We start from the raw sequence: 15,323 nt of genomic DNA, 5'->3' as shown, positions 1-15,323 counted from the left end.
AAACTTGAGATCTAAAGCCAGAATTCTGTGGGGACACCAACATTTTCACCTCAAAAACATCAACCACAGAAACAAAAAGCAAAAACAAAGCCAGATCAGATCCTAAGATTCATTGATCCCCAAATTTAAAATAGAATAATAAGTTATATTTTGCAAGCACCATCCTTTTGGAAATCTGTAGAGGGAGACAGTTTCATAAAGCTTTAATTTTCACTGCATTCATGACTTCATTAATATTATTTAGGTACTTTTATAAACAGTATCTGGTATGCTGAAATCCATTTTCTCAATAGGATTTATAATTCCTTCAAGTTTTTGCAACACATTGGAAGCTTGCTCTTGTTGCTTGAACCATGGAAAATTTTAGGGCTTCTCAAGTAATATTCCTTAGCAGAGGGTGGACTTGAAATAGGCACAAAGCTTTCAAGCACAAAGATTCTTTGGAACCCTTTTTATTATTGGGAATCCTGCATTTTTACCTCATAATATATCTGTGTTTGTTAATATAAAGTAATGTTTTCTTCCCAGATCGGCAATCAATTTGATATCCCAAGAACACACCTATTTTGGCCTTCAACAAAATTACCCTCAAACAAATTTCAAAAAAATTTCACTCAAAGTCTGAGACCACAGCACTGCAACATGCTTTGTTTCTTCATCTGTAAATGTCATGATCATATATACCTTGTAAGGCTGTTGTGGAGCTAAATGACATCACTGACGTGACATGTTCAGTATCATACACTAAAAGATGCTAACCTCAAATGTGATTAATAAAGTGAGATATAGTCATCTAGAATATACATCCTCTTTTTGCAATTACTAATATTGGATCCGACAGCCTACACTAACTAATTACAGTAATTCATTTAACAAATATTATGAAGTACCTACAGTCTTTTCAGCACTGTGTTAGATGCCATGACAGATAGAGGGGCTTATGTCATAATTGAGGAAATAAGATTTATAACATGTGCAGCAAATAGAAAATATGGAAAGTACTTGAGATCATAGATGAACAAGCTCAAGATGGTGGTTGTAAAGACAGTTCAGTTCTTAGTGGAGGGAAATTCAGTGGTTCCTTGTGCCTGTGGAGAAGACATATAGTTGACACAGGCATGTCACCTGAGAGATGCTGCATAACCCCTTTGGCTTCCATTTTCTGGCTGTCACATGAGAAGGCTGGACCAACTTCTTTACCAGTAAGTACTTTTCCCTTTTTGTACTGTGTCAGGCACTGTGCTAAGTGCCTGGCATATATTTCTCATTTTATCTTTACAATAACTATTTGAGATACATACTATTCTTATTCCCCCTTTTCTGATAAGTAACCTTGGACTCTGAGAAGTTAACAAAATGGTACAAGGTCACACAGCCAATAAACAGGTGGAACCTGGATTTGAACTCAGTTCTGCTTGCCTCCAATGCATGCAAAATGGCTTCCCCACGTTCTGGGCAGTTCTAAAACCAGAGCTATGGCATCAATTACTGAAGTTAGGCAAACCCTGCCAACTGTCTTGCCATTTCAGCTAGGCTGAAACTCTTTATGTGCAGGTCCCAAAGTTTACTGTTTGCTGCTTAACACAGTTTCTGACAGTATATAACACATACAAAGCACATAGTACATGTTTATTGATTGAATGAACTTGAAAAACAAGGATGCTCTCCTGAGATACTCCAAATCCCACAGGTCTTGGCACCTAATATTATTGTCTCAAGGAGATAGAATGAACATGTGAAATCTGTGGTCTTTCGTTAACCTGTTAGAAAGTGACGTGCTAGTAACTTTGCATTTTGGTACTAGAGAAACATTTGTGTCTGTGCTGGCTGTGAATATTTTTATCAATAGCACATGAAACTTAAAAGAAAAAATAAGCTATACCTGAGAAACAGGGAAAATCCCAAATCATGTAGTAATCAACTTTTACTGAAGAAATCAACAGATTTCATAAGAGTAAAATAATTTCACAATCAAAGGGATTGCATAACTACCTAAATATTCCACAGCTGAACCCTGGATCACATTTAGTTTTATTTAATAAAACTTGCTGCATTTTAGATTCTAACATATTACTTAAGATTATTTTTAAAAGACTGTGTAACAAACACACTGATAGCTATTTTCCATAAAAAGTGACTACTGAATTATGACCAAGGGCCAGGCAAGAAAAATACAAAAAGAATGAGGAATCTGTTCTGATCCTTCATTCTGATAAAAAGAAAGGCATTGCAGTCAAAGGGGAAGGAATTTAGCTGAAACCAGGTTGGGGTACAGAGTGCCATTCATTCAATTAACAAGATAAAATTTGGGTAAGGATGAAAAACTTTAAATGCCCAGGAGATAAGAACTATAAAACTAAATCCCAGCTGAAAAATACGGTTTTAGAACTCCCATTAACAACTTCAGGCTGAATTCGATAATTAAAAAGGGCTCGGCAACTCCACTTTCGGCTTGGTGTTGAATCTGACTGAGCCATCTTGTCTCAGTTAAAATTTCCAGCCCATGAACCTCAGCCTATTTGAGATAGTCCTGTCCTATTGGCTGTTGAGTTACCTTACAACAGTGGAAAATTCAGAATTAGAAACAAGTATAAAGATAAAACAAATCAAACTGAAGGTATACTGATATTTTGTGTTAAATTTAGGAGTTTTGCAATGATCAAGATCATCTGTTTATTGTTTAAACAGTTACATTATTACATTAAACCATCCCCATTTGTGATTTTGATTTAAAACACATAACTGATTTTCTTTTGAGGTGTTAATCTGGCAGGTGTCAGCCGATTTGACTAAGTTTGTAAACAGAAGCGGGAGGGTTTTAAGAAAACTTCATTTAGTATAATTCTAAGTTTGAATTATTAATCTTATAAGAGCTGCTTAAAAGCTTGGAATATGTTGCTCTTAGGTTTGTGAGTTTGCCTTGTCAGGCATCTGAAGTGCTTGAAAAAAATCAGATGGATTAAATTTATAAATGTACTTCAAAATGTTTGAGGGAATTTAACTAAACTTCAAATGGACTAAATTTTTTTAGGGGAATTTAGTTTATTAAACTTGTGTTAGTTGAACCTAAGAAAGGACAAGTGAAAAGGACTGTATAAGTAACATAGCAACATGTGTGAATTGCTGGGGTGTCTGGGTGGCCCAGTTGGTTGAGCATCTGACTGGCTCAGGTCATGATCTCATGGTTGGTGGGTTCCAGCCCTGAGTCAGAACCCTGTGACAGCTCAGAGCCTGGACCCCGCTTTGGATTCTGTGTCTCTGTCTCTCTCTCTGCCCCTCCCCCACTTGCCCTCTGTCTGTCTCTCTCTCAAAAATAAACACTAAAAAAAAAAAAAGATGTGTGAGTTGTGAAAGCTTAAAAACTTATGTTTTAAAATTTAATTTTAAATTCAATGTCATGTTAAACCTGATTAAAACTATCAGTAGTCCTTTATACGCACAAAATTTTAAACAGCTAACAGCTATTATTTGCCAAGTGCCTTATTCTGCTGTGCGCTCAGTGGTGCTACTCCTCTGACTTTGTTCCACATGAGGTTCCTGAGGTTTCCAGGGGCTAAGTGACTTGCCTAAGGTTACAGAGCTCATTAATCAGTGTGAGTTTTAGGACCCCACTCAGAATCCATATCAGTCGTCAGTCGACCTATGGATTGCTTCTGACTGGGAGGCTCCTGACCAAACAACCATGTGTCTACTTACTGGCTTCTTCTTTAACTTTATCCATTTCTGCCATTAATGAAACTTCTTTGTCAATGATGCTGGGGGGGAAGGGGGAGGGAAACAAAAACAAAAGCAAAGAATGCTTAATCAAAGATAAACTTTTAATAAGCGCTGGAAGCAAAAGAAAAATTATTTTCATTAAACAAAAGACAAAATTATCATAAATATTTCTATGTTACAATGCCAGCAGCACACTCTGCCTTTTCCAAAAATGAGGCAACACGGAAGGGATGCTCTCAAGTATTTCATAGTGACATCTGCTGATTAAATCATTGTCAGCAAATCTAAAAAAAAAAAAAAAGCCTTTTCAGACTTTCAGAATTGTGCTGCTTTGAATTTAAATTTGGGAGTATTTTTGCCCTATGAATTCCAAAGTTCCACAACAATGTAATGAGTATTTGAAAAGCTGCCATTCAGGTTATCAAGGGCGGTAGTTCTCAAATGTCTCTGTGCATGGCTCCTCCAGATTCTGGCTGGGAGGCAGGGAGGTGAGCCCATCTCTGATTCAGATGGTCTTGGGACCTACTTTGGGAAATATCATCTGGGTCTACCCATCCACATGTTCAAAGAGTCTATGCCTTATCATTCCCCCAAAGAAGCATTTCAACTTCAAATTACTTCCCCCTCCCCACCCCACTGTATTATTTTTTGGTTAGTTCTTTGAAAAAAGTATTACCTGCATAAAGTAAATAATTATCTGTCTAGAAGTTTGTTTCTCTTCCATCCTGACTCCCAGTTCCCTTCACAACAGCAACACATATGAGACTTCCTTTATACAGTTGATTCTTGAACAACATGGGTTTGAACTATGTAGGTGCACTTATATGTGGATTTTTTTGAGGGGGGGGGGGAATACAGTACATTACCATAAATGTATTTTCCTTATGATTTTCTTAATAACATTTTCTCTTCTCTAGCTTACTTTATTGTAAGAACACAGTATATGATACAAAGTGTGTGTTAATTGACCCTTTATGTTATTGGTAAGGCCTCTGGTCAATGGTTGGCTGAACGTTAAATTTTCAGGGAATCAAAAGTTACATGCAGTCTTTTGATTATGCATGGGGGAGCACCCCAACCCCCCCCCCCCGCATTGTTCAAGAGTCAACAGCATATCCTTCCATAAGGATATATCCTTATGTATATATAAGCATAGATGTGAGATGTTCTTAAATTTTCATTTCCATCATAAATATTTCAATACATATCTCAAAAAGATAAGGACTTTTTGGGACTATAACCATAGTATTACCATAATATCTAAAAATATTAACAATAATTTAATGTTATTAGATATCTACTCAGTGTTCAAATCTCCCTAATTGTCCTATACGGATTTTTTATCAGTTTGACCAGGATCTAAATAAGTTCCGAGCACTGCAACTGGCTGATTGTCTATTAAATCTGTTTTAATCTATAGATTCCCTCCCATCTCTTTTTTTTCTTCTTTGCAACTCATTTGTTGAATACACCAGGTTGTTTGTCCTGCTACACTATCCACAGTCTGAATTTTGCTGACTACATCTCCATGGGTATTTAACCCATTCTTTTAATTTTCCTATGAATTTGTGATGAGATACAGAAATTTGATTAGATTCAGATTTGTTTTTTCTTCTGAGAAGAATACCTTGTTATCTGCTTCTACCGGCAGACACAGAATGACACAACACAGTTATAAATATTCCTCTTGAAAAAAAAAAACAAACCTGAATGTATTTGGCTTCCTCCATCTCACAACAAGTTGATAGGAAATACAAAGGACATCTCCATTTTTATATTAGCCATTGATGATCGTTGCCTAGATCAATAGGGTTTTAAAAAGGGGATATTCAAATTCTATCACTCCTTCATTTATTTACTGGAAGACTTTCACAAAGAGAAACTTTCTCTTATCAGCTATTTGGGTTATCATGCCGTTTAAGTAGGTAAGGCAGGGTAAATGCTGTTGTATCAGTTTTCAAAACGATAGTTGGTTCCTTAGCATCCCCCCAAAGTAACCAATGAGGTTTTTTTTTTTTTTTTGCTTGTTTGTATAGTTTGATTATGAACTCATAATTAACATGCTTTAATACACTGCAGTTATCTCCATAATTATTATCTGTTTCAACAGATGTACTTTTTTCCCCATCGGGTGTACTTTTAAAACTTAAAGTGATTTGAAAATTTATTTCCTCTTAAGAGTAATATTTTGTAATCTCTGTCAAGGTAAGAAGGGATATATCTATAGGAGTTCTGGGGCTCTTCATCCAGATGATGTAACCTGAACACCTGGAGAGCAAGGACAGTATGCTGAGAAGCTCAGCTCTTTCCAACCAGGAAATCCTCATGGAAAGAACTGACGTGTAGAGTGAATGGCACATTCTCCAGAGCTGGGCTCTAAGCCTAATCCATCAAGTATGGATATCAACTATCCCCATGAAGCATATGGCTTAAGATCACTGGATATGATCACTTTGGTGTAGCCAGCACATCAGGATACTTGTACCTTATTTATTGACATTAAATAGGTATGATGTCAATGTGCTTTAAACACAGGGAATATAAAAGAAGGAAGTCTTTATCCTGTCTCTGTCCCAGCTTATTCAGTTCCCTTCCTTGGAGGTCTCCACCATTACCATCACTAGCTTCTTGAATTTCTTTCCAAAGGCCATCTATTCATAAACCAGCGTTTATTAATCATATGAAATGCTGAGTTAGGCCAACAGGCTTATGCTCCTGTGATTATAAGGTATATTTAGCTTCTCTGTCAAGTTCACATGTAGCCAATACAGGCCAAGCAATTTGTTGTTTTTGTTTTTTAATTTTTTTTTCAACGTTTTTATTTATTTTTGGGACAGAGAGAGACAGAGCATGAACGGGGGAGGGGCAGAGAGAGAGAGGGAGACACAGAATCCGAAACAGGCTCCAGGCTCCGAGCCATCAGCCCAGAGCCCGATGCGGGGCTCGAACTCACGGACCGCGAGATCGTGACCTGGCTGAAGTCGGACGCTTAACCGACTGCGCCACCCAGGCGCCCCTGTTGTTTTTGTTTTTAACAACCCTCTCAGAGAGGGCTGTTCTGTATTAGTTTAGGGAAAAGAAGGCTAATGGATGAGCTATTAGGGAGATAAGAGGAGAACCTAGAAATCTGGACTCAGGAGCCCCAATTACAATGCGATTAAGCTACTCTGCCTAAGAAAATGTGTTGAATTTCCAGCCCCTACAGAAAGAGAGGCAGAAGAGAGAGGGAGAAGAGTCATCAAGAAGGCTGGGAATTGTACAGAGTGAAGGCCCTGGGAGAAATCACCAGTAGTGGGATGGGCAAAAGAACTTCCGGGAGCCAGAAGTCTAAGGTGTGCACTGTGAGGACTGTGATATGAGCCTCCCTGGGGACTGCCCGATCTTCACTGTGCTTGGTGCAGCCGGTCTGAATGTGCGCAAGTGAACACACACATGGTCAGCTGAGGAGGTGGCTGGGTTCCACGTTTGGGTCAATTTGATGCTGAACAGATGGGAAGGCAGACTGAGGGTGAGAATGTGGAGCCCACCCTCAACCCTGGAACTGGCACAAATCTTAGAGAGGGCTTTTGACTTCCATTGGACATGAATAGGAGTCCAGGACCACTTCTTAGGAACTTAGGAGCAGGGACACTCCAGCTGAAGGATGGGCTACAGGTCATGTGAGCCCTGCAGGTAGCTTGTGCTCCATTCTCTTAAGCAATGGAGTGTAGCAGGATTGCACAGGTTTGGGACGGCAGTGCAGGAATGTGCCACAAAGAGCACTAGAAACCACACACACTGCACAAGTATTTGCTGAGTGCCTGCCATGTGCCAGCGAGGGTGTTGAGGCAGGGAATGCTGCTGTGGATGAAGCCCCCTGCCATCCCTGTGGAGCCTACAGTCTTTTGGGGAAAGCTGAGAGGAAGGGGAGAGGACCTGCCAAATTTACTGGGGAAAAGCAAAAAGCAGACGGTCAGGGAAGAAAATGAGGGCAAGAAGAAATTCCTCCACCCGAAACCAATGTCCTAATTAGAGTCTGTGGGATCTGAGGGCACACAAGGTACACATAACTAAAGGACATACATGCACCCAATACAAGAGTGGGTGTCCTTAGCCTTCCCATGGGTGGGGGAGGAGCACAGCACGGGGAGTGCCCTGGCAGGGTCCCACAGTCCTCCCACGCATTCAGTCCCGGAACAAGGCCGAGACCCGGGAACCCTGCAGCCTGTGTGTGCGTGTTGGGAGGAGACAATGGTGGAGGAACGGGCCTTTGCTAATTTCTTTACTAGCTACAAGATCATGGTAAATTCTTGTTGATTAAATTTGTTAACATAATTATGTGCCCAGAGGGTTTACGAGATGGACATTTTGGGTATAACACATATCCCCAGGTCTAACGCATAACAAAGCTGGATATTCATACAGTGGTTAGTTTGGGCCTTCTGGGGCCCAACAGGAGGAATGAAGGTTTTCACAATAAATTGTTAATCTGCTTAATGCCCACTTGAGGGTGTGATAAAGCTGTGAGGTTGGCATCAAACCATGCTTCCATTCCTCTGGGTATTTCAACAAAAGATTGTCCTCAAGCATCTTAGTAATTCAAGCATTGCTACGTATGACTGCTTTCAAACCTCATGTGCAGAAAGGCAAGCCAGGAATCTCTGCTGAGTCAGGACTCTGCTCAGAACCCATGAACTGAATGCAAACCAGGATTAGGTGCCAGACTGAAGCAGCTCTCTCCAAACTTCCCTCAAGAATCTCAGTAAGATACACCTGAGGGTTTCTTTGGCTTTCACTTACAAGGCAGCAGGATTGTGGAAGGGAAGTAGATACAGAGGGTGAAGAGGATTTCATAGTAAAGGCCAGTCTGTTCCCTAGCAGGCTGTCAGACAGTGAGGAGCCAGCATTACATCAAGCTGAGAACCAGATCGAAGGAAGGGTATGAAAGACTGTGTCTAAAAAATTCCAAATGCCCTCAGGACCTGAGGTCACATCCAGCTTCATGAGCACTTTCATCAGTGCCCTGTATGAGTCCTACTGGATCTTCTTAGAGGTCCTAGGACAGATACATACACTGGGTGCACCTGATGAGAAATGCTGCAGGCCGGTAAGGACAGAGGGTAGTATCAGATATGCAGGTAATCTGGAGTACCAGACATGGAGGGCAGGAGGGAGGGTCTTGAGAGAAATGACATCAGAGAGTTGAAGAGTCACAGAGAAATCAAAGGCAGTGTCACAGACCACATTCCTACTGAGGAACAGAAAGGGCACATGTTTGCTTTTTAGGTATACCTGTGCAGACAAGACGTCAGCCCTGAGTTGCCTTAAAAGGAGAGCTGATCATAACTGACACATCCTTAGTACTTACTGTGTGGCAGGCACAACAAGTAGAGCACTAACACTTTACTGGAATGACCTTGTTTAAGCTTCATGAAATCCCAGAACGTATGAGCTCTGTTCTCTTCTCACCACAGGGCCTTGGCACAGGCCCTTCCCTCTTTTGGAAGACAACCCTCCTCCCCGACCCTGCCTTTCTTCACCTCATTAACTGTGAGTCTTCCTTCAGGTCTCCACTAAAATTATCACTTTTTCAGGGAAGCTCTGAGTTTAAAAAACTTCTACTTTATGGTCTTAGACAACTGTGGGTTGCTTGACAAGAAACTGCTCAATAGTAATAATAGCCAAATTATGGAAATAGCCCAGATGTCCATCGACTGATGAATGGATTAAGAGGATGTGGTGCGTACACACACACACACACACACACACACACACACACACACACACTGGCATATTACTCAGCCATTAAAAGAATCTTACCATTTGCAGTGATGTGGAGGGAGACAGAGGATTATGCTAAGCAAAATAAGAGAAAGCTAAATACCATATGCTTTCACTCATATGTGGAATTTAAGAAACAAAACAGATGACACGGGGGGAAAGAAAAAAAAAAGAGGGAAGCAAACCATAAGAGACTTTTAACTACAGAGAACAAACCGAGAGTTACTGGAGGAAAGGTGGGTGGGGGGATGGGCATTAAGAAGGGCATTTGTTGTGCTGAGCACTGGGTATTGTATGTAAGCGATGAATCACTAAATTCTACTCCTGAAAGTCGTATTACAGTATATGTTAACTAAATAGAATTTAAATAAAAACTTGAAACATTAAAAAAAGAGAAACTGCTCAATAGTGATAAATGGGAAGGAAGAAAACATACTCATTTTTTTCCCGTGGGATAGCAATAATGAAACTTTTTAATTGGTATACTGTAGTGCTTGCATATAAATCATGTTTAAGCAAAAATTTATATAATTTTTGTCACTGATGGAATCTAATCATTTGAGACATAAGCTTATGAATAAAAGTGCAATGATAATCACCAAACCACACAGGGTTTGGCTCAGAATCAAAACAGGTAGTTGATGATTCTGTATGCAAATTAGGGTGGTAATAAATTATTGAAATTTGTGCTTTCCCCCACTAATCATCTGGTTTTGAACATTTTTGCTTTGGAACTGTAATCCTCTGTACTTGACAGAAATACAGAACTCTTCAGCCTTTCACTGACCACTAAACTTCTTTAAACGGTTGGATAAAGTCCTCTGGAGGGCACCAGACTTAAGACACATTGAACATGTTTTACATAAACTGAGCTCACATAAAACCTATGCTGACCTCACATGTTTCAGATGTGCCCTTTATCCTTCCAAAAACACATCTTCTCATTTTATCTAAACTGTCTGGATAGTAAAATTTTATTCTGTTGCCATAAAAAAGCTTTTATTATTAGAGCAATAAGGTGTAAGGAGGAGATTACCATGGCAAAGCCTTTATGGTTTATTATATAGTTAATCACAGAGATAAAGTGTCATTTTATAAAATGTTTCCACTGTCTTGATTCTTTTCTGTAGAGGACTTATAATAACAATAATAAAAAGAATCAGAGAGGCACTTCAGCAAGAAGAGATTTATTATTTTCTGCTCTGTGAAAGGCTCTTCTCTAAATCCAGAGGCTAAGACACCGAGTGACGAAACGGCTTCCTTTGGAAGCTGGGTGCACCACGTTGAGTCCAGTGCTCTTCGTCAATAAAGATGCTGTGATGGGGAGGCAGCCACAGGACTGTCAGTGGCTGATAAGCTGGAGAGCAGAACCTGCTGGTGGGTACGGGGGAACGAAAGCAGGATCTCAAAGGGAATTTCAAGACATCAATCTGCAACAGCAGCCAGACTCCATGTTAAAGAGTTAAAACTAGACCACAGCTCATCGCCATGAGTTTGCCTCAGGGAGGCTGTGGTGAGAGAAACTGCCCAGACCATCTGATCCCTGACTATCTGGCTTCAGGACCTTCTTGTGGATGAAGTGCTTACCTCCTAAGCTGCCAAGCAGAATAAAGCGGGCGGAGCGGAGGGGCAGGATGAGAATCCTGCAGAAGAGCCTCCTGTCCCCCCCCCCCCCCCCCCCCCCCCCACCCAGTACAGAGAACGGGAATGCGGGAACTGCTGGGGGGAAAGAAGGTGATGTTTCAACCTTTCTGGCCTGTACCAAAGAGCATAAAGTGGGCAAATGAGTGATAAAGTCAGAAAGCCAGACTTTGTATATAAAGAATTTCTCTCTTTCACTGAAGAGAAAGAGTAATGTAAAATCACCCCCCCCCCCCCCACTGTGGGCTGTGCCCCTTCCTACTGCATCAGGAGTAGGAACTGTGAATGCCCAGAGGAATGCCAGCTGAGCTCCCGGCAGCCTCATAGTGCCTGGTGGCTGCCACGTGGGCCTTCAGCTGCGGAGCTAGCGCTGATGGAAGAGGCTGCCTGTCCTGCCCGTGACTTCCCCTCTCCTGGGTCAGAGGACTGTGCCCACCAGGTGCCACCTTTATTAAACATTTAAGGTGCGCTACACTGTTACCATGGGTACCATTTCCAGTCCAACTCCCCAAGTACTAGCAGGAATTCTTGGAGCCAGGGTTTCAGCTCACCCATTTCTCAACTATTGCTGTTGTCAACAGAGCTCCTGTCCTGGCTTGGTAGCCACAAATGCCGTGAGACTATGTGTGGCTTCCTAGGGTCGGAGGACTGGCACCTCTACCACTTACAACAGGTGCCTGCAAACAGCACCCGTGACCTTGTATGCTGCCAACTCCCTGTTCCTCCTCTGTTCTGCTTCCTGAAGGGTAGCAGAGTATGCCCCCCACCCCCAAATATGGCACTTTGATGTACTGATGATTGTGAGCTGCAGGCACTTGAAAAACAGCCGGTGCAGGGAGATGTTGTCTCTGAACTCCCCTCATCTGCCTGAAGGCGGAGCCTCCAAAGGAACTCAGTTGTCATAAATCCCCTCCTGGGGAGTTTTGCCAACCAGGTAAGATTGCTGACTCCTGTCTCAGGAGAGGAGCCTAGAAGTCAACACCACACTCAGACACACTTTGTCACAAATGACCATACCTTCCATCTGTTCTTCTAAGGGCCCACTCATCTTTTCTAAGAATAACTTACTCTCCCCTGAAAGGCCTATGTCCCCCTCTCCCCTTTCCCTGTTAACATGGTATTTAGTTCTGAATTCTAAGCCACCGTGGGAGCTCCTTGCTTCCTCCTGGGTATCTCCTCTGTATACATGAGGTGCACATGTTAACAAACTTGTTTGTTTTTCTCTTATTAATCTTTTATTACAGGGGTCTTGGCCGAGAACAAAAAGGGTAGAGGGAAGATTATGTTTCCTGCCCTATATCCCCATCTTGTCCCCTCTCCTGTGCCCTGGAGGCTGGTCACTGGTATCGTCACTCACCCAGTTTCTGTGACTCCTTTTCCTTCTCTTCCCACGTGATCACGTCCTCTAAAGTCTACCCCAGAAATGTCTCCCCCACCCTACTCCTTGCCCACTGTGGCCGCTTACACTCCAGGCTCAGTACTAAGTAGCTGGTTATGTTGCATTCTTTAGTTGTACAGGGATCCTGGGGTCTGTCACATTCTACTCGGTACCTTTTTACGTTTAGATTTTACAACAAGTGGCATTCTTTTTGAAAACTGGGATTCTTCTTTTCTGAATGCAGCCATGGTGACAAACTGATCTTTCTAAAGACTTCCTGAATCCCACACTTTTATTTGGCAAACATAACAAAACCCAACATACATGTCTACAGCATGTAGAGTAAGCTGAGACAGCCCTCTGGAAAGCTGCTTAGTCACTGGGACTATCAGGGAAATAAAGCAGTGCATGGTGCCTCTGAGCATGAATCACACTTAAAATATAAAGCAGTTAAAATCCCTCTGGCTGTCAATGAATGCAGTAACTGCACTCAGTTTGCCAATCAGGCTGAACTCGTTTTGGTTCTGTTTCTTTTATCAGAGGTAATATTATCTGTTAATGTTAATATCTCTTAGTTTCGTATTTTATATTGGGATCCTACAATGATTTAAATCACAGTCAATGAATATTTCATCACACTGTGTGAGGTGCACTTGTGGAATGAGACACGTGCAGATTTTAGCATAAGGAATGACTTCTAATACTTATAAAATCCAGGGTTCCTCAAAAAGCAAATAGCTAATTGAAAAAAAAAAACAGGGATTCTTTTTCTTCTCGGAATTTTAAAAATGATATCAGAGTTGCAAAATCCTATAAATTGTACAAATTCTGCAATACCCCACGTTCAGCTGAAAAATCTACACTCCTTATATACCTCCATTTAGAATTTTACATATGATTTCATTTAATAATATAATTTATCTTTACTAATTATTTCTTAAAAATTTTTAATGTTTATTTATGAGAGAGAGAGAGAGAGAGAGACAGAGGTGAGTGGTGGAGGGGAAGAGAGAGGGAGACAGAGCTGTCAGCACAGAGCCTGACGTGGGGCTTGAACTTACAAACCGCGAAATCATGACTTAAGCTGCAGCTGGACGCTTAACCGAGCCACCCAGGCGCCCCCTTTTTATTTTTACATTTGTTTATTTTTGAGACACAGAGAGAGACAGAGCACAAGTGGGAGAGGGGCAGAGAAAGAAGGAGACACAGAATCCAAAGCAGGCTCCAGGCTCTGAGCTGTCAGCACAGAACCTGATGCGGGGCTCAAACTCACAAACCGTGAGATCACAACCTGAGCCGAAGTCGGATGCTTAACCGACTGAGCCACCCAGGCACCGCTTTAATATAATTTTTTAATGTTTATTTATTTTTGAGAGAGACATAGAGTGCAGGTGGGGGAGGGGCACAGAGAGGGGGAGACACAGAATCCAAAGCAGACCCCAGGCTCTGACCTGTCAGCACAGAGCCCAATGTGTGGCTCGAATTCACGAACCGTGAGATCATGACCTGAGCTGAAGTCGGACGCTTAACCGACTGAGCCACCCAGGCGCGCTACCAGGCGCACCTTTGCTAATTATTTCTTAGTTTTGTTTCTTTCCCTGGGGATCACTATTCAGGGAAAGTAACTTAACTGTATTTCAGTTTCTATAGCTGTAAAAATTATCATTTAATCCCACCCCCTTATTAAAAAAATTATACTAACTCTGGAACAAAAAGCAAACTTTTATCTGTGGATGTTAACTGTCTTATAGCACAAGGGTGCCATTTAAGGAACAGAGTTAACATTCTTCACATTTTAATTTCATTTTACATGCTCATTTAAAAAGCTGGAAAATATAGAAAGCAGGATAAAATAAAACACATTTCAAAATAAAACAAAATGAGGCAAAATATCTCTTCGTTTCATACCCGAAATAGAGTCAACCACTCAGAACACTGTTGCATTTCTTTCCAATCTGGGGGGTTGGGAGGGGAGGCATCTATGCAGAAGCCATCAGTGTTGTTGAACACAACTAAGAGGATCAGAAACTGGAAGAGACTGATGTGGCACAAGGAGTCACAGCAATGCTGGCCCACATCCAGCCCAAGGCCCCAGCCTGGTGGAGATGGCTCCTGGCCTCCTGATGGGCTCTTGCATGAGAAGGGGACCTGGGCACCTGATGCTCTTCACCGCCCAGCACCTCCAGCCTCACATGCCAGCACCTGCCCTGGTTTTCTGGCTTCCCAAGTGGGGGTAACAAATGAAATGTTAAACTTCATATACTTTACTCTTCATTTTAGAAAGTAGACTTTCCTCATTTCTAGTATACAGATTAAACAGTGGCATACATATGTGACTTACAGATAAGTTTTCTGGTTCGAGAGGGATATGCTCATAGTTCATTTATTAATGGAATGAGACCCAGGGAATGTGCTCCTCCCAGAGAGTGCACCGGGGTCTCTCATGCTTGTGGTTCCTTGTGTTGTTTCTTCTGCATGGAATCCTCTCTCCCTTCTCAGTCTGGCAAATTCCTAGCCTTACTTCAAGTGCCAGCTCCAGCATTACCTCTGTGGTGGACCCTTTCCCTGCCAGCCAGAAACCCTACCCCATGCGTGCTTCCCAACAGTTTTCGCCACACTGCATCACACAGCTTGCTTCTGTACACTCTCATTAGACTTTGGACCTTTTTTGTAAAGACATCATCTTCTATCCCTCAGTATTACTAGCAGTGTTTCTTCAAGTGTGGTCCTGAGACCAGGTACACTGGCACCCACTGCACTCATTAGATGCAGATGCCTGGGCTCCACCTGCACCCACAGAAGCAGAGCCGCTAGGAATGGGGCCCAG

At 41.7% G+C, this 15,323-nt stretch overlaps 1 protein-coding gene across 1 annotated transcript in view; it reads right to left on the bottom strand.

The window, feature by feature from the left end:
• The window catches only part of SPATS2L (spermatogenesis associated serine rich 2 like), a 169,011-nt gene that overhangs the window by 11,880 nt on the left and 141,808 nt on the right, over positions 1–15,323 (bottom strand). The window contains 1 exon segment of the mRNA XM_030325740.1: positions 3,697–3,755. Within this exon segment, the coding sequence (XP_030181600.1) occupies positions 3,697–3,755 (59 nt within the window).

This window comes from Lynx canadensis, chromosome C1 (genome assembly GCF_007474595.2).
Source record: "Lynx canadensis isolate LIC74 chromosome C1, mLynCan4.pri.v2, whole genome shotgun sequence".
NCBI lineage: Eukaryota > Metazoa > Chordata > Mammalia > Carnivora > Felidae > Lynx > Lynx canadensis.
The sequence above is the reverse complement of the archived record's forward strand: the minus strand, read 5'-3'. Positions and strand labels throughout refer to the sequence as shown.